We start from the raw sequence: 26,219 nt of genomic DNA on the forward strand, positions 1-26,219 counted from the left end.
AACTCCCAACCAATTCTTTGTCCTCCACCCCAAATGGTGATTCAGGCTATACTATGATTAATGGGATTATAATTACAAACTTTTTGAAATATGTTTTTATAAAAATCAGTTTTTAATTAATTTTTAGTAGACTGCTCCCACACCCTATCAACACCTCTGCATGGAGGATGGAGTTGGTTGGCTGGCATTAGATCTTTCTTTGACATGCTTTACATCATGCACCTGGATACATTCTGCATGGTTAATCTCTATCTTCTGATGAATGGGTTTGTATTAAAATGTAAAAACTTGTACTTGTGTAAAGTTATATTTTCTCAGAACAAATAATTATTCAACCATTATGTCTGGTCTCAGCTTTTAATCTGCTCCACATCACTCTAATCAACCCTTTTTCAAGAGCAGCACAAAACTCCTATTAGTATTACAGCTAAAAGATTATAAGAAGTTGAGATGCACAGTTTCACATGCAAGACCCACTGATTACAGTACCGAAAAATCTAAAGCGTTTGCCATGAAGTTAACTTTTGTGAATTTTATCCAGCATCACAGATTTCTTGAAAGCTAAGCTTGGACTCTAGTCCATCCCTTAAAATAGCTGTCAGGCCAACATATTAACCACTCAGATGTCCTTATGGGGAATAAAATATAAAATACTGTACAGCACTTTACTGTCAAAATTATACCTAAAGTTATTGTATTTATAGATTTAATTTTACCAGAAACTTAGGATAAATTACAGTTTAACAAACTAAAGGATGAAAAAGAAAACACAACACTACTGAATAATTTGCTCTTAAACCCCTAGGGGCAGGACGTATATCATGATATCCAATAACTGCATTTGAAAACTTCCACCGGATATGATAATCCTTATTGTGCCATATTTGAATGAACTTCGAAGGCAAACATCTAAATGGCAACACCCACACCTCAGCTTAGAGATATGAGGGAGAATAGTCTCCCAAGAGATTTCATGGGGGAACGTACATCTCCCTGTCCAAGCACATCTTGGATATATTTTTCAATAAATATACTCAGGGACTGTCGCTGGATTTAGGCCTTATCTTTTATATTATGTGAGCTATAATTGTTATTTTGCAATATAAAGAAGAAAGAGATATTAGAAATAATATGCATAAGTTGCTAAAATTAATATATTTTTATGAGTGTCTCGTTAAAGAGGCCCTGCGCAAGGTTGCAAATATTCACTTTCAACTTCCTGTGACAGGTACAGTTAATTTTTAAAAATTATTTCTTATACACCATGAGCATTTGCGTATCTTTCTCTTTCCACCGATCTTTTTTTTCTTAAACTGGAAGACCTTAAAGTTAGCCCAGTCATTGGGTTTTGTTAATGTGTCTATAGGCCAGCCTGTAAGGGGTAAGCAGACCCATGTAAAAAATCATCCCAATGTTTATTCACTTTTCATGTTTGGAAGTTCTGACCTACTTCAAATCTAAAAATTCCAACACATAAACTTTACAGATACCTACGAAAGGTGAAGTAGACACAAGACTATGAATATCAAGAGAGCAAGGTTTAGGACTTAGTAATGGTTTAAGGCCCCTAACAAGCTCAGCATCACCTTCCCAGATCTTCACAGAAGATATCTTTGCATAATCAGCAGGAATGAATGTGAGAGAAACAATATACACTGCAGTATTTCAGGATAGATTGTTTCTCTGCTAGAACAAGGATGAATATATCTCAGTTGCTTAAGTCAAGGAATTGCCACTTAACAAATCTCTTGTTGTTAAGGCTAACAAAAAAATCCCCCAACCTTCAATCTCTGCAGGTTAATTTAATTGGAGCCATTATGCTGGGAACAAATTCATCTTCATATTCACCACTATCCATAAGGTAAGGGGTCTGTTGCTATAATGCATCTCTAATTATTTCTATTTAAAGTATCTTCCTCTGTCAAACATTTCTTCTATAAATCCTCCTCCATTTTATCACACCATCTAATCTTCTGCCTCCCTCTTGACCTTCTACCTCTAACAGGTTCCACCCATGCCCTCTTCATTCCTTCATCCTCGCTTAACCTACCAAATACCGACACGATATCAATCTTGACTCTTATCACATAAGTATAATCTTTATAATCTTCATTTCTCTTTTCTTCAGCTTCTGTTCTTCCTTCCTTCCTTCTTAATGTCTCAATGTGTATGTGTCTGAACCATTCACCCACACTGGTTTGATTACTGACTAGATCTTTACTTTCACTTTATTTGGCATTTTGTTACACTACCCCTTTCACCTCCCACAAATTCTCCAACAAGGCTGCTTTGGGAATACATATGGGACCATAAAGAGCCTGAAGCAATAAGATTATTAATTTTGTAGAAAATATTTGGTCTTATAAGAACACTGCATTTGTCTTTTACAAAAAATATTACTACCTCTCCAACTCAAGAACACAAATAACTTATAATAATTTGTGTTCTAGTCTGCACATTATTTTCTGAAGAGAAAAATGTACCTCAAAACACAGTTTTAAACTGACAATGAAGGATAAAACAAAAAAAAAAATCCCTACAGTATATCTTGCAGAGCAGCACATAAATGCAGTAAAAAAATTCAGCAAGACTGTATGCACAGTGAAAGAAAACCACTGAACTAACATCTCAACAAAAAGTATAGCACTACAAATTAGTCTTTAATATCCCAGTACCAAAATACAATACTGAAAGCCAGTTACCATTAATCTATTATATTTGAACTGAAACATGACAGCATACACCAAAACTGTCCTTGTATTACCTACTTATTGTAGATGATGAAACCACTGTTGTAATTTTATAGGGTGGGGTAGGCTTTCAGCTGCTACCTTGTTAAGTATACCTTAGTTTTACCAGACCACTGAGCTGATTAACAGCTCTCCTAGGGCTGGCCCGAAGGATTAGACTTATTTTACGCGGCTAAGAACCAATTGGTTACTTAGCAACGGGACCTACAGCTTATTGTGGAATCCGAACCACATTATAGCGAGAAATGAATTTCTATCACCAGAAATAAATTCTTCTAACTCTTCATCTGCAGCTCAAGCTCAGCCAACGGCGGCAACAAAGGGCTGGAACTTGAACTAGTGGCCCATCTTATGATGTTCTTTGCAGCTCAAACTGCTTTACTCTTACACTCTGCCAACAAAGGCCTATTTGCTATTTCACTTATTACTAGGCCATAGTGGTCAAGATTCCATATTCATTTTAACAGAATTGTAGCCAACTGAAGCACCTTCTAAAACTGTTAAAATAAAATTCTCCTTTAATAAAAAATGAGAAAAAATTCTCCTTTAATAAAAAATGAGAATTGGATTAATCCACTCCAGACCTCAAAAAATATAAATAAAAGTTTTAAATTTAAGAAGCTTAACATTTAGAAATCATACAAAAAAATACACATGAAATGCAAATTTCATCTGATAGGTGGTGAAGTAGATGAAGAGGAGAGATGTTATTGTTTGAAAGGGAGTCTCCTTCCATAAAATTAGCTGGCAACTGTGCTACTGGGACTGTTTCTCTCTTCTGTCTCTATCTACTACTTTCTCCTTGACACTTACCGTTTCTTTCTCATAAAAAACCTGTCTAATGATGTTTGTTTTTGCCTGCACTACAAAAATGCATGCATGCTGAAGCTTGGAACAACTTCATCTTAACACAAAATGCATACAGTTCTTATGTTTGTTTTGACCAAAAAATAAAGTAGGCAGTCTGAGGGTTACAGAGTAACCTGGAATATTGCAACAAAAAGTGTATACTTATGTAAGCCTGGGGAAAAAATACAGATTTTTAAGCTTTGCCCTGGTAATAAACCAGTTTTCTCTCCTCTTTATGGGACAGACCTCCTTTTCATGAACCCTCCCAGTGGCTAAACCAGTTTTCTCACCTCGTTATAGCACCTACAGCTACGCTGCTCAGAATCCGAGTTACGACTCCATCAGCTGTAACCCAGAACTGATTTTTTGATGAATATATCTGAAAAGACGCCGTAAGATCAGAATGCCATAAGTTGGAGCCACCGTAACCCGGGGACTGCCTGTAGCACAGAACTGTACACCAAATGTACTATGGGTATAAGTCTGTTGACAAAACATCTGTCAACAACAATATTCATGTCCTTTTTCACATATCATTATAAACCAAGGTCTAAATGGATCATGGTTACACACTATTTCAAGCCTCAGAAATCTTACTATGACACACACACAAAGAAGTACTAATACATTATCTTTGCAAAATATATAGCCCCTTGAAAATAAAAACCAGGCACTACAGCCCACATAGGCTACATTAGATACTACTTTCATTTGAATCTTTCAGCAAGTTAGTTCACTTTTGAGTGCATAAAATAATATTCATACAATACAACAAGCATTTATGTAAAGCCCCTGATCATAATTAGTGTCAACCAGATGAGAAACCGACTACAAGAATTTTAAGCATAATAGTCCTACTGAGCATGCCAGGTTACAGACATCTGTTAGCTAAGCAATGCCATTCATTCTTCTGTGCCAATTGCCATCTGGAAAGGTGAAGAAAGGGATGAAGGCACTAAAAATTATGATTAAAGGGTTTGTATATATACTAGTTTTACGTTAAAACATGGTTTTTTTATGCAATATCCATTAATCATCATTGGCCTAAATCATGATTTAGGATGGAGGACAAAACAGAAGTCTCTCTGAACAGAATACAAGTTTCAGATGCAAGATGACCTTAGATATCCTGGTCACTTCCATAGGTAATGGATGCAATGGAAGACATAACCCCTGACAGTATATGTGCTAAGTGCCTGGTTTGTAAGGCATGTACTTCAAGGAAAACACACCTCCATGTGTGCTTAAGGGAAGAGGGTTGAAGTCTCGAAGAGGTGGAGCATAAAATATCATAGTTTAATTCCATGATCTTTGGGACCTGACCCACCACAACGATTAGATATGATGATACATATCTAAAAATACTGTACAGCATGTGCAGAGAAAAGCATGTGAAAGAAATTTTCTACGGCCAAGGTCAGCTCTAAGAATGGCAAAGAACTCCAAGTAATAATAAATAGCAGAGAAAGGAGAGTGCTCAAACCTTGGGGGAACTGACATCTCAGCTATGTGAGAGCCTCCAGATGTCCAACAATGCCTAATCAGGAACCTACCAAAAACCACATGAAAGACGAGGTCTTTGGAGAGTCCAATTCTATTGACTCGAGAAAAGAGAAATGAGAATGGGAGGGCCCAAAAATATCCATACACCAAGGCACACTAATAATATCTGAAAATATTGATGATATACCACACAAATGCTTATTGTATCCAATTTTGTTGTCATGCAATTGTCTAGTGTAAAACTTTATACTCTAATACTTTATACAATATTTCTGCACACAATAAACTATGATTTTAAAATAGTTTCCACTGAACACTGAAATGAACAATATTATGCTAAAGTCAAGACTAAGTTATGAACAGTAGGATTAAAATAAAATCTGTTTCAGCACCAGCACTAGTGTATTCATCTTGTAGATATCCTCTGTATCTTTTAATACATTCCTTTTTTATGTATCATAGCATATAGTATATAATAAGAGTATATTTATAGTATCTACTCACCCTTATTATTAATTGTTAACGTAGAACTATAGTGCTAGAATTGAGAATAGAAAATTTTTTTAAGAAAAGTATCTGTTTGTATGGAGGTTTAGTTAACAAAATTTGCCTTGAGGCTTATCTTAAAAAATTAACTTCCTTTATAAGGCCTACAATCAAAACAATTTTCATAATAGAAACTTAGCAATAATTTGTTACAGACTGACTCATGCAAAACAGTAAAACAGCACAGTGGAAAGTCATCCAAAAGATTTGTGTAGCAAAATCATACCTGCATTAGACTAGCTCAGCTAGGCAGCTATGCAGTGAAACATTATATTGGGCCTCATTTTGCTGAGGTTTTGGTGTACTGTTCATCATCACCAGTAAAAATGAGAAAAATTCCCAACAAAACCATGCTCACTTTTGCAATATTTACTGCTCTCAAGTACGTGACCTTTTCCATCCATGCAGAGATTCATCAATGCTAATACATCAACTTGGATTATGTTTCTTCATAAAATTTGGGACAAGATCTAGAAAGGGTTTGATCTTGAGCAAGTGCATTCTTTTCATCACAAAGCAAGAATTTCCAAGTCAATTCAAATCTATTACAAGTCATTATTTTTGGATAAAAGGGACAATGAAGACTTCCAAATGTAGAAAAATATATAAAACTACTTAACTTTAAATCAACTCCATGAAAAATAAAAAAAGCCAAGGAAAACCATTTCATTTAAGCTTGTATCATACACCACCTACATACACAAAACTTTTGTGGCAAGTTTCCCAATTTTCATCCAAAAACTGCTTCGCAAATCTGTTAGATTGTTTAAACATATCATAATGGCTGATGGTAGATATACCCATCACCTAGCAAAGAGACTGAATCATCATCCTACAGTTTCATGACGTGATGTAAATTGGATAATTATGCAGTGTATTTATACATGTCATTATTAAAACTATCAAAGTCATTTTATCATCATCATCATCATCATGAGTTTTAACTGTTGTTCTGTGTACAAGCTGAGTTTTTTGGAGTGCTAATTGTGACTTATGCGAAAAAAAAAAAAAATTCAGACTTCAAGAAGCATTGCTCGACTAATGTACAAAAGTTACCATATACTGTAGTATTATCTAAGAGTAAAGCTGCTATTACCAGTTTTAGCTCATTCTAAAGAGGAACTGACTAAAGCAGGCATGACAGCCACTTCTTGTACTGAAAAATGACATTTTTATGAAAAAAAATAAAGTTTTATATATACTTACCAAGTAATTATATAGCAACAAGCTTCCTACCACAGCACTCCAAAAATTAAAATTTTGTAGTGGCACTACCATCACTTGTGTAGGAGACAAGGTGTCGCCCACATTCGGGACTGACAGGTAAAACACAGCAAAGAACTTCAATTCATTTTAGCCCTGATGTCCATATGAGGGGAGGAGGGAGGGCTCCGATTTTTATATAATTACTTGATAAGTATATATAAAAGTTTATTTTATCACAAAAATATCATTTTTATATAAGTGACTTACCAACTAATTACATAGCTGATTCCACACTGAAAGGGGATGGGTAACATGGACATGATCTACTCCAAACCATTAAGTAATGACTTTGAAATAGAAAAGTTGCTAGCATTAGTACAATGCTTGTTGTTCCCTACCTGGTATGAAAGCTACTGCAGGTGGGTACTGCCTCTGGTCGGTGCTCAACCTGTAGAGGACATGGCAGTATGGGTAGAATCACCTCCACTTCAGTGGGTACTTTGCAGCCATGGAAGTTCACCGATGGTTGACAAAGATTAAAAAAGGGTGCCCTTGCCCTGGGTGAAGAGCAGAATAAAAAACAACGCTGTCACCTACACTAGAATAAAAACCCACACCCCAACCACTAAAAACTGGCGGGTACTCCAGGTACAATAAACCCCCAGACTTCCCTTAAACTCAACACCTTACAAAAGGGCGAGAGGACGGTAGAGGGACATAGACCCCACTATGCTTCCTCTCCCAACATCATGCCAGCCACAGACAAAGGTCCTAGCGTACTGCAGTTTTCGAATACAGTTTCAACGTCCTTGAGGTAATGCGAAGCGAAGACTGACTTGAACCTCCAAAAGGTTGATTGCAGGATAGCCACTGAGACATATGTTGAAAAGCTAGAGACATGGAGATAGCTCAAACCTCATGAGCCTTTACCCGAAACGATGATAAGACATCTTGAATTTGAGAATGTGCTTCCATAATTAAGCTTCTCAGAAAAAAAGAAAGGGCATTCTTCAACTGGGGACGTGAAGGATTCCTCACAGAGCATCACAGATTGTTTGAGGGTCCCCTGATCTTTTCTGTCTTGTGGAGGAGTGCCTAAAGGCTCTCATAGGACAAAATAATCTCTCTTCCTCCTCCAGTCCAAGAATGACCATCGAATTCTCAATGGCAAACGAGTGGGGCCAGGAATTGGAGACATCCTCATTCTTGGCAAGGAAACCACAATAATGCATTTGGCAGTTCCCAATGCCACTAGAAAGAGTCATTTTAGTGAGGTTCTTGAGAGAGACTGAGCAAAGGGGCTTGAAGGAGGAGCTAGCGTGCCACTTCAAAACCATGTCTACATTCTAGGACACTGCGCCAGGTTTCTCTTGCTTGGAAGTCTCAAAAGATCTGATGAGATCGCCGAGATCCTGATTGGAAGACAGGTCCAAACCTCTGTGCTTAAAAACTGAGCTAAGCATTGACCTGTATCCCTTGATTGTAGAGGGTGACACCTTCCTGGAGGTCCTGAGGTAAAGGAGAAAATCGGCTATCTAGCTTACAGTAGTTTCAGAAGATGAGATGTTACTGCTGCTGCACCATCTTCTGAAAATCGTCCATTTGGACTAATAGAGCTTGCAAGAAACTCTCCTGCATCTTGCAATAGCTTCTGCAACTTGTTGCAAAAAGCCTTTTGCTCTGACAAGGCTCCTGACAATCTGAACCCTGTCAGGGCCAGAGCAGACAACCCTTGATGGAACCTGTTGAAGTGGGGCTGTTTGAGCAGTGACTGTTTTTGTGGAAGCAGCCCTGGGAAGTCCACTTGAAGTCATAGCAGGTCCAGGAACCACTCCTTTCTGGGCCAAAATGGAGCCACAAGAGTCATCGTGACATTCTGACGAGATGAAAGCTTGCTGATCATCTCCCTGATCAACCCAAACGGAGGGAAAGCATAGATGTCCAGGCCCGTCCAATCTAAAAGCATGGCATCCATCACCCATGTGAGAAGGTTTGGGACTGAGGAGCAAAAGAGAGGAAGATGGTGGTTCCTCAACATCGCGCAGAGGTCTATGGAAGGTTTGTCCAACATTTTCCATAGATCGAGACAGACTAGGGGGTCTAAGGTCCACTCCACTGGCAGAATTTGATGGCAATGGCTTAATTCGTCTGCCAAGACATTCAGTCTCCCCTGGACGAAGCGAGGAATGATGGTGACTAGGCTCTGCTTGGCCCAGAGAAGGTCTTTTGCCGCCTTGCAAAGAATGAAGGAGTGAGTGCCTCCCTGATTGCGAACTTAGGACAAAGCTGTGGTGTTGTCCATGTATACTGCTATAGTCTTGCCTGTTATCAATGGAGAGAAGGGCTGAAGGTCTAGGTGAATAGCCTTCAGCTCTTTGATGTTTATGTGCATGGACTACTGCTCCATTGTCCATTTACCTGAGACTCTTCAACTCCCTAGCAGGGCTCCCCAACCTAGATCAGAGGTGTTGGAATAAAATTCTAGGCTGGGCTCAGAGGCAGAAGAGAAATCCCTACCTGAAGGCGTTCTTCTGACAACCACCACCAAAGATCCTCTTTGATCTCCGACGAGATTGGGAAGACGAAGGAGTCCAACTGGGTCTTCCTGCACCAGCCTTCAAATAAAACTGCAGGAGCCTCAAGTCTTGGGTCTTCCTGCACCAGTTTGCCTTCAAATAAAACTGCAGGAGCCTATGCTTAACTTCTGTGTTAGGCATAGAGTTTTCTTTATGTACTCTGCACACTGCTCTTCCGAGTTGGAGCGGAGAAGCCAATCGTCCACAAGTAGAGGGATATGTTGATTCCAAGAAGATGAAGCCATTTGGCAAGAGGAGTGAGGATCCGAGTGAAGACCTGTAAGGTCATGGACAGACCGAAGCAAAGGTTCCAAAATTGGAGAACTTTGCCCTGAAAGACGAACCTCAGAAATTTTCTGGAGTCTGGGTGGACTGGAACATGGAAATACTCATTCTGCATGTCCAGGGTGACCATCCAGCCACCCTGATGGAGATAGGACATGACTGAGCGGTTTGTCTCCATGTGAAACTTCGTTTTCACCATGAACAAATTCAGGGCGCTACTGTCCACAACGGGTCTCCAGCCCCGATGACTTGGGGACTACGAAGAGTCAATTGCAGAAACCCTCCAATGTTTTGTCCATTACCTCCTCTACTGTCCCTTTTCAAATAAGGGATTCGACCTCTTGAGAGAGAGCCAAAAACTCCTCAGAACCTGCCGAGTAAGCTGTCAAGGTGACTGGCAACTTGGACAAAGAAGGCTTCTCTTTGAAAGGAATGGAGTACCCTCTCTTCAGTACTTGGACAACCCAAGGTTCTGCCCCTCTGCAGCTCCATTCCTCCCACAAGAGATGTAGCCTGGCTCCAACAGGGGCGTGAAGGACAAAACTCTCACTTCTTGGTGGTGGGATTGAAGGTTGATTTCTTGATGGACCTCAATGCAGGATGAAGGTTAGTTCAAGGTCTAGACTGGGGTCTCAATCTCCCTCCACAAAAGGGCTGAGACTGCAAGGGCGAGAAAACCTGGGAACGACAGGAGTTTCCTTCAGGTGTTTGGTGGACTGGGCTATGAGATCCATCATAGATTTCTTCTGCAGGCCGGACAACACTTCCTTGACCATGTACTGAGGGAAGAGATGAGTCTTATCTAAGGGAGAGAATAAGAGGGCCAACTTCTGCGTTGTAGTTACTCCCTTTGTGGTAAAAGAGCACCACAGCTCCCGATTCTTTAAAATCCCTGTTGCAAAAAGGGAGGCAAGCCCAGGGGACCATGCCTGGCTGCTTTGTCGGCACATGATAATACACTCGACCAGTTGGCAGCGAAATTTTCTGCTAGGCCCAGGCAGACCTCAAACTTTCTCACCAAAGCTCCCACAGTCCAGTCAAGGAAGCTAAAGACCTCCAGGACTTTAAAAAGATTCCTGACGAGGTGGTCAAGATTGGGCGAGGAAAACATGATCTTAGCTGAGGAGAACGCAGCACGACGCATCGCACCAAACAAACTGGAGAAGTCCCCTTGGGAGGAGGCAGAAACTCACAAGGAAGGAACCTCTTCGGTGGCATAAAAGCAGCACTTCTTTAAGGGGATCGGCCGGTTTCCCACTTTTTTAATGACAGGTTGTTGATATTTAGGGGGTTTGTTAAAGGATATTGTGTGGAACTTCTGGGGAAAAAATTTTTGTTCAGTGACCTTAGGTTTTGTGACGCCAGAGCATTTTTCGGCCAAAAATGGCCATTTTCAAAATGCATCTCCTCCTTTGCTTTTTGGTTTTAAGGGATGAGATTTGAACCACGTATAAAACACATATGGACCTTCGATATACAGCCGGGGATTTTTGATTTTCAATTATTTTCCGAGATATGAATTTTTTTTTTTTTTTTTTTTTATGAAATTTTCCCAGAAAAATTACAAAAAAATTGCCAAAAATCAGAAACTCAAAATATTAAAAATCCCCGGCTTTGTTTTAATCTACCATGTTTCCCATGTTATATTTAAAATTTCATTTAGATTGGTCCAATACTAGGGAGGAGATGCATTTTAAAGACAAAAACTTATGTTTTGAGAAACGGCCTTCAAAGTTTTAGTTACATAAAAAAAGTAAAAGGGACTTCAAAGACTGTGTTACAATTAATTCTATGGTTTTAATTTTTATTTTTGGGTATTAATTAATGCAAAATGATTATAAATAAGAATATTAATTGATTATTTATGTGCCTAAGACACATTCTTATAAATTTTAGGTTCCTGGTCCCCCTGTCTGATCTTGCTGCAAGGTATTACTCTAGGGTATCATAGTTGCCTACACTTTTTATTAGTGTCTCGAATCCATCCCTTGCCAAATGGATCCTGAGAATTACTTTACATTCACAATTAGGGATTCGTGATTCAAGTAATTCATCAAGTCTTGCTTCACTTATTATGATCATTTTATTTTCAGGATCGTCTATAATATCAGCCTCCGAGCTACTGCTTTCTTCTTCTAAAATATCTTTGCCCTTTGGTAGTGACGAACAAATAAAGAGGCGTTTAGGGGTGGATGTGGTTGGTCTCTGGTCAGCAGAGATCACTGCCTGCGCCGTTTGATGGGCGACAGCTCTCTCTCTCTCTCCGTCGCTCCATTCCCCTCTATGGCACTAATTTCTTAAACTCTTTCTTCTACTTCTCGCCTGGACTTTTCCGCATTCTAGAAGCATGAAGTGAACTCTTGGACCTTTTAGGCACGGTGAAAAAACAAAAACACCGCAGAAAATACAGAGTTCAGTCAAGGCTAGCGAGCATGAAAAACGTGTCCTTCTAGCTTGAAAGTTTATAGGCAACTCTCGGCCACAGTCGGCGTCATGGTATGACATGTGCGTTGTCATGGCTAGGAATAACTAAAAAGGTGCCGAGTAGGATATTATTGACATTATACATTTCATTTCAAAGGAAGTTTTAAGTAATATATATCATAAAAACTATAAAGACTAAATCATTTGCGCTACTGGTGTTTTATGGGTATATAGTTATTGTTACATTTTAGGCCATAACTAGAGAAATACAGCAAATTTTAGCATAATATTTCGTGGACACATTCTTCAACCCTATACGAAGCCATAGAATTTTTTTCAGCAAATCGAATTTTTTAAAGATTTTTGGTTGTTTTTTAGGCGGCCGATCCCCTTAAAAGCTTCAGAGGAGGAAAGGCAAAGGTAGCTTTACTTTGCTCCCTCTTTGTGGCTATTCATCCACCTCCTGAAGGACTTTCTTCGTGGAGGAGGAAAGAACTAACTTGGGGAGAAGAGAACTATCTGAAGCTTGATTCCACATAAGGAATGTAGAAGCAGGCAAATCAGGAGGAGGAGAATTGAAGAAGTCTGGAAAGTTTGCTAAAAATAACTTCTGTAAACTGGAATAAGCCGAAGAAGGGCAGTGTTTTGCTCAGCTTCTTCCTGCTCGGACTAATCGGCGAGAAAGAAGTGTCCTTACTCTTGGAAGTTGAAGAGTTAAAGATTTCTTCCACAAAAATCCCATAAGATTCTCAAGCTGACGACGAAGTGGGGCTAAAGAGGAGTCTCCCTTAGTTGAAGATTGTGGAAGAGGAGAGGTTGGCACCTGGCGCAGAGTGGACCGAAGTTGGCGCGGACGACAAGTGCCTGAACGGAGACAGGAGATTGGGAGCAAGAGAATGAAGAGAAGAGGGTGACGGCGCTTACGTGGAAGGTCTGAGTGCTTCAGCACTAAAACTGGGCACTCGAGAGCCACAAGAGACTTCAACTGTCTCAAGAACACTGGTGGGGATACAATGAAGAGACAGGTGGGGGCAGAACAGAGAAGCTGTAGGAGGGCTGAGGGCTAACACTTGTCTCCTTATACCTCGATGGGAGGAGGAGAACTGTCCACTACAGTCGAGTGCCTCTTCAGAGGCTGAGAGGTGGTAAGTCAGCGCCACTGGCACTTCTTATCTGGAAAGAGCCATCCAATTCTGATGACAGATGCACTGCACTAACCATGACGCCTTTCCAGTGGCACTCTGCCGAGCCTGGGAATGGGCAACAAGCTTGGTGGAGGAGGGCAACTACCCGTGGGCAAGCCCCACCAGCCTCCCTTAAACCTCCAGTATGTCTTCTCCCCAGGGCAAGGGAGCAGGACAGGAACCTTCACCTAGGAGCACTGGTGGGACAGGCAGCCACCTACTCAACATGCACAACACTGTCACCTTGCACCGCACTTGCAGTGACACTGGGAACACTGGAAGCTTTCTCTACAAAAGCTTTAAAAGACACACCGATCTCTATAACCGTGTTGACCAAGAACTCAAATTTCTGGTCAAACCTAGATTCAAGACTGACAATGGCATCAAGACTGGAACCGCACATGAACCTGGTAAAGGAGTATGAGACAAAGAAGTAGGAGGGCTGAGGATGGGAGACATAGCAGGGATTTGAGGAGAAGAAATAGCGGTATCTTCTGCTGCAGAAGTAGAAAGAATAGGTTCAAAACTAGCCCTATTTTCAGCTCTAAGGGCTGCCTTCCTCTTTCTATCCCTCTAACTTAACTAAGTGAGATTTCAACACTTTCCACTTTTGATCATACCAATCCTGACATTTGGAACAAGTAAGGTCTTTATTACACTCCTGCCCCCTACATTTAACACACTTAGTGTGAGTCATTAGTGACCTTAACTAACCTCGTCTTACATCCTCTGGAGCAACACCAAACACTAGAAGAACTAGTCTGACATCCTGAATAATTAGTATACAGTTAACCACAGCTAACGATATACTAATGATCCTCAAAAAATAGGAGAAATGTAACTTGTAATAACAACACTCCCATCCAAATTGGGTAAAGGAAATATGACCAAACAACCTTGCTAAGGTATATAATAAATTGCAGTAATTAACATGAACAGTCATACTTATAGCAGCTGTATGCACCAACACAAATACAAGTGAAAGAAAACACAATTTTACCCTTAATCTTCTCCAAGGAAAAATTCCTCAAAAGTAAAGAAACACCAACACAGACTATATATATATATATATATATATATATATATATATATATATATATATATATATATATATATATATATATATATATATATATATATATATATATATATATATATATATATATATATATATATATATATATATATATATATATATATATATAAAATTGAGCAAAAAATTCTCTGAAACTGTGCACAGCAATGATAGGAGTGCTAAGGCTTTAGAAAGACAGGAATGACTGGCAATCCTTGGTGGTAACAGGGTTCTCAATGGCCAACAGGAGGGAGCATTCTTCATTATATGGCATGTCTCTTGATGCACTGACAAAACAGATAGGGTCATGTAAAGTGAAAGAATGTGTGTTACAATGTGTGATACAAGCAGAAGTGGAGAGGTAATGGTGGTCAACATATGTCAATGGAGACAGTTAACAGGTCAATAGTCAATATGTAAAAAAAAAAAAAAAAAAAAAAAAAAAAAAAAAAAATTCACTTTGACTTCATGAGAACCTTCTCACAAAATCTAAGCTTATAGTTCAGTCCATAAATAAATATATAAACATGTGTTTAAAACCTTAAAAAGGTACTAGAGACATTACTGAAATTCAATAGGGGCAAACAAGAGCAAAAATCATTCAGCACAAACACACACAAAGCAAACCTACAGCATAATGTCCAACTTTGTAGAAGTCACATCAAACAATAAGAAGTATTGGTTACCAGACACTGGACTGTGAGCTGAGCACACTAAGTAAGGATTCTCTTCTTTCAACTCAACTTGGTCTATTTCACAGAGTCAAAGCTAATTATGGTTAATGGATTTTGTATAAATGTTTTCACCATGAATTTTCAGCGAATTCCTTTACAATGACAAAAGTATTATTTTTAACAATGTAACACAACCATCCAAAAATGAGTACGTTTCTATAAAGCTTATAATACCCTGTATAACCAATTACCAGCTAAACCAATAATGCAAGGCACCCATGGCGTGTGGTTAATATACTTTAATAACATTCAACTTCAGATTCTTCAAAATGAAAAACCATGTCATCCACTATCAGCAATTACTATCTTCAACTAGCTATGAACATGCTCATACATGTATTTTTCAACCACAGCAGATTTTTTTTTTTTTAATAAATTACAACAGACAAGTTAAGACTTGCTAATTTTGATTTAAATAGTTGTAAGGCCATCTTAATCAAAATCACAAAACCAACTGTCTCAAGAATAACAAAGTAAAATAAGCTACTCACCATTTAGACGGTTTCGAAAATTCAAAGTCGTTATGCTGTAAGAAAAGAAAATAGGATGAAATGCAGACAAAATTAAAAACACTTAACAACTAAATTTTTCTACAACTGAGAGAGAGAGAGAGAGAGAGAGAGAGAGAGAGAGAGAGAGAGAGAGAGAGAGAGAGAGAGAGAGAGAGAGAGAGAGAGGCAGGCTGTAAGAAAAGAAAATAGGATGAAATGCAGACAAAATTAAAAACTCTAAATTTTTCTACAACTGAGAGAGAGAGAGAGAGAGAGAGAGAGAGAGAGAGAGAGAGAGAGAGAGAGAGAGAGAGAGAGAGAGAGAGAGAGAGAGACAGCTTAATATAAATATTAGTTTTAACATAAACAGACTTGTCAAACCAATCCATCAGTCATAAATATATCAAATCAAGAATGTAATGCTCCAGACGTACTTATTCTGAACTCTAGTACAACAGAGGTAGTTTGTTGATGTGCTCCTGACAAAAACATGACATTTTCATAATAAAATTAAGTTTTATATATACTTACCAAATAACTAAATAGTTAACATTTCTACTAGCGTGGCAGCCTTTTAAAAATTTACGGTAGCACTTCTACTGTTTTTGTGTAGGTGACAGATTCCACCCAATATCAGAGCACCCGGTAAAAACAACTGGCAGGTAAGCTCAATTTTGTTTGTGCCATTATGTCCATAGGAAGGGAGGATGGCGGGCTGACTTTGTAATTACTTGGTAAGTATATAAGAAACTTAATTTTATTATGAAAATGTCATTTTCATATAAGTAACTTACCAAGTAATTACACAGCTGAATCCCACACTGAATGGAGGTGGGATATATGGACATTCTACTCCAAAATATTGAAGCATGGTAATGACTTTGAAATAGAAAATTTTGCCAGTATTGATACAATGCTTGTTGTTTCCTTACCTGGTAAGACAGCTACTGCAGGTGAATACTGCCTCTGGTTGGTGCTCATCTTAACCTGTAGCGGCGTGGCCGTTGAGACGCGGGTTGCCTCTGCTTGAGTGGGAGCTTTGCAGCTGAGGATAGGCCTGATGGCTAGCAAAGCATATAAAAGTGCCCTTGCCCTGGGCGCAGTACCAAATTTAAAAACAACCAAACAAGCTGTCACCTACTCTGAAAACACCACAACCCATCCACTAAGATTGGAGGGTACTCCAGGTACACTGTACCCAAAGGCACCCCAAAAATTCAAAAACCCTACACCAAGGTGAAAGGATAGTGAGAGAAAAAGTGTGCTTCCTATGAATCCTCACCCAATACCAAGCCAGCCACCGATATCGGTCCCAATGTACTGCAATTATCAAACACTGTTTCCACCTTCTTCAAATTGTGCGAGGTGAAAACAGACCTACACTTTCAGTAGGTTGACTAAAGAATGGAAGTTAGGGCCATATTGTGCCTGAAAGCCAAAGAGGTAGATACTGCTCTGACTTCATGGGCTTTCACTTTAAAAGTTGGCAATATGTCTTCCTGGGTCAGTGAATGTGCCTCTGAAATCAAGTCCCTCAGGAAGAACAACAAGGCATTCTCAGACAGAGGGTGATAAGGGTTCTTAACTGAACACCAGAGGTTACTGGATGGACTCTGATCTTCTCTGTCCTACTCAGATAGTACCTCAGAGCTCTGCCTGGACAGAGTACTTTCTCTTCTTCCTCGGAGCCAAGGATGTCCATTAAATTCTTAATGGTGAAAGAATGAGGCCAGGGGTTGGACGGGTCCTCGTTCTTGGCCAAAAAAACCTAGGGTAAAGGAGCAAACTGCACCCCCTTGGGAAAAACCCCTTTTATTGACAGCTTGAATTTCAATAATGCATTTCGCACTAGCTAAGGCAAAGAGGAAGAGTGTCTTATGAGTGACACCCCTCAGAGAAGCGGAACGAAGGGGTTCAAAAGCAGGACCTGTCAACCACTTCAAGACTACAGTACCTTCAGGTTGCAAGAGACCAGATTGTCCTTCCTCTGTTTTGATGTATCAAAGGACTTAATCAGGTTGTTAATATCCGAGTTTGAGGAAAGATCCAGGCCTCTAATGTTTGAATACTGACCTAAGCATAGCTCGGTATCCCTTAATGGTGGAGGAAGAAAAATTCCTAGAATTCCTCAGATATAGGAGGAAATCAGCAATCTGTGTTACAGATGTCTCAAAAGAAGACACACTGTGGTTGAGGCACCATCGACAGAAAACTGCCCACTTGGCCTCATAGACGAGGCTAGATCTTCTGCATCGTGCAATAGCCTCTGCAGCTCCCCTTGAAAAACCTTTCACTCTGACAAGCTTGCGGACAGTCTGAAGCCTGTCAGGGCAAGAGCGGATAACCCTTGGTGGTATCTTTTGTAGTGGGGTTGTTTGAATAAAGATGGCATTTGGGGAAGGAGTCTTGGAAACTGTTCTCTATTGACGTCACTGTATGTAAACAACCACACGTGTTTACCCTAGCTCGCACTCATGGTCTCTGACAGAGAAGTGTGGCCTGCCAGGCCTGCGTGGGTGGGATCAGCTGATGTCATTGTGAGAATTTTACTAAGCCAGGGATTTGCGTATGAGCAGTACAGGAACTAAAAAATTTATAGAAAAAGTGGGTACGAAACAGAGTGTTTCCAATAATGTAATCCCACATTTTATAAAAAAAAATGTAAGATACGAGAGAGAAGCGTGGGTAGGATCAGCTGATTTCATTGTGAGAAATTTACTATGCCAGGGATTTGTGCATGCGCAGTATAGGAACTGCTTGGCTGGTGTATTGATGCCTGAGTTCCACGGTCCAAGGTATGCTTTAGCCTATGGAAACCACCAACTGTCCGAATAAAAAAAAATTTACTCCTAACACATGTACGAAAAATTTTGGTAAATTTGATGTAGCGGTATGTCAGTCGGGTAGAAAGGGGAGTAGGGTAATTTTACATACCACTACGTCAATTGGGTATGAAAGTGTTAAGCTGAGCAAGATGAAAGGTTTAGAAACCTGTGGACCATCTGAAGGCAGCTGGAAACTCTCCTGGGAGACGGAAAAGCCTGAAAAGTCAGAGTTGAGAGTCATCCCCAAATAGAGGATCTCTTGGGATGGGGCCAACTGAGACTTCTGTAGATTGATAAGAAGGACCAGCTCCTTGGTAAGAAGCAAAACCTTGTGCAAGCCCTTCATGCACTTTTCCTTTGATGGGGATCGAAGCAGCCAGTCGTCCAGATACAGACTTACATTCCTCCCTATAAAGTGGAGCCATTTTGAGTTAGGAGCAAGGACTCGAGTGAACACTTGAGGGGCCATCAAAAGGCCGAAGCAAAGAGCCTGAAACTGATATACTTTGTCCTGAAAGACGAACCTTAGATACTTCCTGGAGTCTGGATGGATCAGAATGTGAAAGTATGCATCCTGCATGTCTAATGTTATGATTCAGTCGCCCTAGTGAATGGATAAAAGGACTGAATGGTTTGTCTCCATCTTGAATTTTGTCTTCCGGACAAAATGATTGAGGGCACTTACATTTAAGACAGGTCTCCAGGCCCCCAATATTTTCGGAACCATGAAGAGATGGTTGTAAATGCTCTCTGTGTTGGTGTTCTCAACTTCCTCTATGGCCTTCTTTTGAAGGAGGGAGGAAACTTCCTCCAAAAAGGGCCGAATGTCTCCCTCAGCCTCTTGAGTAAGTCTACAATGTGATGGGAGGAGTGACTAATGGTGGGCTATCCAGGAACAGGATGGCGTAGCCCTCCTTCAGAACCCTGATGATCCACGACTCTCCTCCTCTGGTCAGCCACATTTCCCAAACTCCATGAACCTGGCTCCTACCAGTGCATGAAGGACTTCATTTTCACTTTTTGGGCACTGTCTTGGCTGAGCCCTTCTTAATGGACCTGGCCATGGAATGTACATAGGAAGGAGTCCTTCCACAAAAGGGCTGCTGCTGGAGGGGAGTGGCTATCTTGGGTGCAAATGCAGGCAAATCCTTTGGGAGTTTGGAGGATTGAGCCAACAGATCTTGCGTTGACTTTTTTCTGAAGGTCGGACGCAATTTCCTTAACTGTGTCCTGAGGGAAGAGGTAATGTTGGTCCCGAGGTGAAAACAACAGGGCCGATTTCTGCGACTTTGTGACTCCCTTAGTAGTAAAGGAGCACCAGAGCTCAGTATTCCCAAGGTGAAAAGAGCCGAAAGCTCTAGAGAGCCATCTCTAATGGCTTTGTCTGCACATGACAAGACTCCCAGCCAGCCCAAAACGATGTCTCCCAATAAATCCTGGAAGTCCTCAATTTTCTTAGCCAGTACTCCCAATGTCCAGTCAAGAAAGCTAAAAACTTCAAAAACCTTGAAAGGATCCTTAACAAGTGATCTAGTTCTGCCGGCAAAAACATTATATACACCAGCGGAAACGCAGAACCTCAAGAAGAGTTGATGAGGCCAGAGAATCCCCTTGGGAGGAGGCGGCAACTTCCAAAGAAGGAGCTCCCCCAGTGACATACGATAAATACCGCCTAAAAATTAAGCAAGGGGAGGAAAGACAAAAGATGCTTTTCCTTGCTCCCTTTTAGCCGAAAGCCAATCTCCCATCTCCTTCAGTGACTTCTTGGAGGATGAAGAAAGTACCATCTTGGGGAGACTAGTCCTATCGCCCGGTTGACCCCTAATCAAAAAGGTCGAGGCAGGCGAGACCGGGGCAGATGGGGCAAAAAAAGGGGGAAATTTGCCAACAGATATGGTAGAAGAGCTGCATAGGAAGGAGGAGGAGCAGGTTCTTGATCGACCTCTTCCTCTTCTGCGGAGACCAGGGACAGGATAGCATCATGGGAAGTCTTGGCAGCAGAGGGAGCTTTCTTCAAGAAGTTCATGATTTCAGCTAACTGTCGCTTACCAGGAGCCCACTACGGTTTATCTTGATCTGAAGGCAACAGAGCCCGTGGTCACTGAGCAGACTGAATGGGACAAACACGTCTGGGAGCGGGAGCTTGGTGCTCAGAGGCGGATGTAGGATACTGAAGAGTTGGCGCCTGGTGCTCGGGGCTGGCGCTGGCCGCTCAGGAAGATACCCAGACGTTTGGTTGCTGACACGTGTCACCTATGAGTGGACGCTGGACGCTTGGGAGCCAGGTGAGGGTGCTCTGGTGAGGAGACCTTTGGACTGTCCTCTTCTGGGGCAGGGACAGAAGTGTCCACAGCACAACTACAAGAAGGCTGTAGACTGGTACTGGCCTTCCGAACAGCGACCCACATCAGCTGAAGGGCGCTTAAGTGGACATGGAGGATCTAGGTATAATTTCCGGCACCTCTTGTCCGCACCAGAATCGTCAGAACTGGAAGACAACTGATGCACTTCCCAAGGGACGGCTTTACAACGGCTGTCTCTTGACAACTGGGATCGCGCAACAGGCTCAACTGAGGGGGCGACTACCGGTGGGCAAACCCCATCGGCCTCCCTTGAACTTCTGGTATATCTTCTCCCAGGTTCAGGGGAGTATGACAGGGACCTTTGTAGTCTAGGAGAACCAGTGGGACGGGTAGACACCTCCTCCACTTGCACTACACTGTCATTCATCACCTTTTCGACAAACACTTTGTCCATATCACTTTCAGTGACACTCCCAATTATGCCACTGTACTAACTATAAGACCTATTTTCTTACTGAACCTAGATTTGAGACTGGCAATGGTATTAGGGTCGGAAGCAAGGGAGCCAGGCAAGGGAGTAGGTGGATGAATAGTAGGAGGGCCAATATTAGGAGAAAAAACAGGAATAGGAGTAGAAAGATGAGCAGGACTATCTACTAAACTAGGTTTAGAAGTAGTTTCTAGGCTAAGTGACCGTCTCTTGGCTCTAAAAGCCACCTTCCTCTTCCTATCCCTCAGGCAGAAACAAAATTGAGCTTACCTGCCAGTTGTTTTCCCTAGGTGCTCCAACAGTGGGCAGAGCCTGTCACCTACACAAAAACAGTAGAAGCGCTACAGCAAATTTTTAAAAGGTTGCTGCGTGAGTAGAAATGTTAGCTACTTAATTACTTGGTAAGTTACTTATATGAAAATGACATTTTTATGATAAAGTTTTATATATATACTTACCAAGTAATTACATAGTTACTGATTCCCAAACATACGGCAGCTTAAAAATTCAGAATTCACGCGGTGGCACTGTTATCGTTAGTATGTAGGTGACAAGGTCCCATCCACCATCTGGGACTCGAGGAAACAACCCAGCAGAGAGCTCAGTTTGTTTTATGCTCTAATGTCGATGCAAGGGGAGGAGGGCGGGCTCTGATCATGTAATTACTTGGTAAGTATATATATAACTTTATTTTATCATACAAATGTCATTTTTATATAAGTAACTTACCAAGTAATTACAGTACATAGCTGATTCCACATTTTTGGGAGGTGGGAAAGAGCATGGACATATTCTACTCCAAAGTATTAAGTTTAAGTAAGTAATGAATTTGAAATAGAAAGGTCACTAACATTGAATAAATGTTTGTTGTTTCCTTACCTGTTGAGAGAGCTGCTGCAGGTAGGTACTGCCTCTGGTTGGAGCTTCTCTCAACTTGTAGTGGACACGGCAGTATAGCCAAGGGTCGCACTACATTAGTGGGAACTTTGCAGCAGAGGAAGTACACTGTATACTGACAAAGTTTTAAAAGATGCCCTCGTTCTAGGCGAAGACCAGAATACAAAATGACAACACTATCACCTACACCACAGAATAAAACCAAAACCCAACCATTATCTATAATAAAATACGAACTGGTGGGTACTCCAGGTACAATGTACCCCCAGGCTTCCCACTGACTCAAAACCTCAAGTCAAGGCGAGTGGAAAGCATTGGAACATACAGATTCCCTATGTTTCCTCTCCCAGCACCATGCCAGCCACAGATATGGGTTCTAAAGTGCTACAATTTTCAAACACAGTTTTTATGTCCATGAGGTAGTGTGAGGCGAATATGGACTTGCATCTCCAGAACGTCGACTGTAGGATTGAGGAAAGAGACAAGTTGTGTTTAAAAGCAAGGGAAGTTGCGACTGCCCTAATCTCGTGAGTCATTAAATAACCGTAAGTAATGGAAAGGCTTCTTCCTGGATCTGAGAGTAGGCTTCTAATATTAACTCTCTCAGAAAAAAGGATATGGAATTTTTGGAGAGCAGGTGAACTGGGTTTCTTACAGAGCACCAGAGGTTGCTCAAAGGTCCTCTAATCTTTTCCGTCCTCTGAAGATAGTACCTGAGGCACCTCACTGGACAGAGGAGTCCTTCTTCCTCAGGTCCTAAAATATCCATACGGTTCTTGATGACGAAGGATCTAGGCCAGGGGGTTTAGAAGGGTCCTCGTTCTTTGTGAGGAAACCAAGAGAAAGAGAGCAGACTGCGTCCTCTTGTGCAAAGCCTATTCTCTTGTCTATTGCCTGTAACTCAGTAATAGATTTGGCAGTAGCGAGAGCCACTAAAAAGAGAGTCTTTTTCGTGAGATTCCTGAGGGAACCAGAAGGAAGAGATTCAAATTGAGGACCTGAGAACCATTTCAGTACAACATCTAAGTTCCAAGAGACATTGGAAGAACTTTCTTTCTTGGATGTATCAAAGGATTTGATCAAGTTGGTGATATCTTGATTAGAAGACAAGTCCATTCCTCTGTGCTAAAAACTGAGCTGAGGATCGGCCTATACCCTTTGATGGTAGAGGTCGTTTAGCTTCCTGACGGACTTTAGGAATACCAAAAAGTCGCCTATTTGGCTTACAGATGTCTCAGAAGAGACGTTATGGCGGCTGCACCTCCTTCTGAAGACTGACCATTTTGATTGGTAGAGCTTTGTAGAAGAAGCTCGTCTGCATCTCGCAACTGCCTCTGCAGCCTATCTTAAAAACCCTTTTGCTCTAACAAGGCGCTTGACAGCCTGAAGCCTGTCAGGGCCAGAGCGGATAACCCTTGGTGGAATCTGAGAAAGTGGGGTTGTCTGAGCAGAGACCGTTTTTGTGGAAGGAGTCTTGGGTAGTCTACCAGGAGTCGAATCAAGTCTGGAAACCATTCCTTGTTCAGCCAAGGGTCATGAAGGTGTTTTGATGCATCAACAGCTTGTTGATTACTTCCCTGATCATTCCAAAGGGAGGGAAGGAATACACATCTAAGTCTGTCCATTCCAAAAGCATGGCGTCTGTGCTCCATACTTGAGGATCTGAGACTGGAGAGCAAAAGAGGGGAAGACGGTGGTTTCTCGACGTTGCGAGAAGATCCACTGTGGGTTTGCCCACAGTTTCCAAAGGTTGTCACAGACTATCGGGTCTAAGGTCCATTCGGTTGGAAGGACCTGTTTGAGGCGGCTTAATTCGTCAGCAATCATGTTTATTCTCCCTTGAATGAACCGGGTGACAAGAGAGACTTGGTTCTCCTCCGCCCACAGAAGGAGATCCCTCGCCATCTCGTACAGAGAGAAGGAATGAGTGCTCCCGTTTGCGAATGTAAGCAAGAGCAGTGGTGTTGTCCACGTGTACTACAATCTTCTTGCCGTGGACCAGATCCGAGAAGGATTGAAGGCCCAGGTGAATTGCTCTGTTCCTTTACATTGATGTGAAAATTCTGTTGTACCGTAGTTCATGTTCCGGAGGCTTCCCAGCCGTCCAGAAGCGGCGCAAAATAGGTCTGGGCACTCTGGGAGAAGAGACTTCCCTTCCTGAAGTTGTTCTCCGCACGACCACCACCGGAGATCCTCTTTGATTTCTGACGTAATCGGGAAGTCTGATTGGGTTTTTCCGTACCAATTTGCTTTGAGGAAAAACTGAGGGGGTCTCATGCCTAGATTTATAAACTGCTTTACTGAAGCGAGGGTCCCCAGAAGACTCATCCTCTGCACTGCCGACCAGGAAGGAAGAGCAAAGAAATGACTGACAGTTTGAAGGCAGTTTTCGACTCTTTTGGGCAACAGAAAAGCCTGAAAAGTCAAAGAGTTCAGTATCATCCCTAAATAGGGAATCCCCTGAGTCAGTGTCAGAGGGGATTTCTTTTTGTTTATGAGAATGCCTAACTCCTGTGTCAGGCGAAGAGTTCTTCTTAAGTCCTCCGTGCACTTTTCCTCCTCCGACGAGCACAGAAGCCAATCGTCTAGATATAAGTTGATGCTGATTCCCAGAAGGTGAAGCCAATTCCCCAGAGGAGCAAGGGTTCTTGTGAAAACTTGAGGAGCCATTGATGAGCCGAAGGATAGGGCCTGGAACTGTAGTATCCTGTCCTGAAAAACGAAGAGTAGAAATTTTTGTGAGTCTGGATGAACAGAGACATGGAAATACGCATCCTGCATATCCAGGGTGACCATCCAGTCACCCTGTTGTACTGAGGACATGGCTGAGTGAATGGTCTCCATATGAAACTTCATCTTCAGTACGAACGCATTCAAGGCAATGACATCCAGAATAGGTCTCCAGCCACCTGAGGCCTTCGGAACCAAGAAAAGGAGAGTGGGGATCTAGCACTTCTTCCACTGCTGCTTTGGAAAGAAGAGATTCGACTTCTTGAGAGAGGGCCAAAGCGATTGGAGATGTAACTAAAGGAGGAGTCTTTGCGAAAGGAATGGAGTAGCCCTCCTTGAGAACCTTGATCGCCCAGGGTCTGCTCCTCTGCTCTCCCATTCTTTCTAATAAAGTAGAAGTCTGGCTCCTACCTGGGTGTGAAGGACTAACTTCTCACTTCTTGGGGTTCGATTTGAAGGAAGACCTCCTAATGGACTTCACAGGAGGTTGCATGTTCGATCTAGGTTGAGGCTGGGTCTTAGCTTTCCCTCCATGAAAGGGTTGAGACTTAAGAGGGGAGAATGATCTTGATTTGGAAGGCACAGGCTCCTTCAGACGTATAGTGGACTGCACCAACAAGTTAGTGGTGGACATACTCTGCAAGTCCGAAAGAATCTCCTTCACTTTGTTTTGAGGAAAGAGGTGAGACTTGTCTAAAGGAGCGATAAGTAGAGCTGACTTCTGAGTCAGCAAGACTCCTTTTAAGGTGAACAAACACCAGAGTGCCCTCTTCTTAATGACACCCATAGAAAATAGGTGAGTGAGTTCTAAAGAGCCATCTCTAATTGCTCTGTCTGAGCATGAAAGAACTCCTAGCCAATCGGAGGCAAAATCTTCAGCTAGATCAGGACAGTCTTCAATCTTCCTTGCTAGCACCTGATGGCCCAATCGGGGAACCTAAATATCTCAAACACCTTACATATATTCTTGATAAGGTGATCCAGTTCAGCTGAGGAAAACATTATCTTGGCCGACACAAAGGCTGTTCTACGAGTTGAAGCCACCCAACCAGAGAAGTCCCCTTGGGAGGAGGCAGGAACTCCCAAGGAAGGAGCTTCCCCAGTGGCATAGTAAGAGTACCTCATCTTCAACAATTTGCTGGGCAGAAAAGCAAATGTCGCTTTGCCCTGTTCTCTCTTAGCGGCCAGCCAGACATGAACTTCTTTGAGATCCTTCTTCGAGGAGGAGGAAAGAACTAGCTTGGGTAACCTGGTACCTTCCGACGAATGCTTTTTCATGAGAAAGGTAGAAGCTGGCAAAGTAGGCGAAGCGGGTACGAAGAAATCAGGGAAATTATCCAGGAGGAAACGC

General features: G+C 41.6%; 1 protein-coding gene across 2 annotated transcripts in view; it reads right to left on the reverse strand.

The window, feature by feature from the left end:
- Positions 1-26,219, reverse strand: part of LOC136825492 (serine-rich adhesin for platelets-like) — a 72,512-nt gene that overhangs the window by 24,836 nt on the left and 21,457 nt on the right. For both annotated transcript variants that reach the window (XM_067082044.1, XM_067082043.1), the window contains exon 4: positions 15,624-15,658. In XM_067082044.1, the coding sequence (XP_066938145.1) occupies positions 15,624-15,658 (35 nt within the window). The remainder of the gene's footprint in view (positions 1-15,623; positions 15,659-26,219) is intronic.

The sequence above is a fragment of the Macrobrachium rosenbergii genome, chromosome 37 (assembly GCF_040412425.1).
Source record: "Macrobrachium rosenbergii isolate ZJJX-2024 chromosome 37, ASM4041242v1, whole genome shotgun sequence".
NCBI lineage: Eukaryota > Metazoa > Arthropoda > Malacostraca > Decapoda > Palaemonidae > Macrobrachium > Macrobrachium rosenbergii.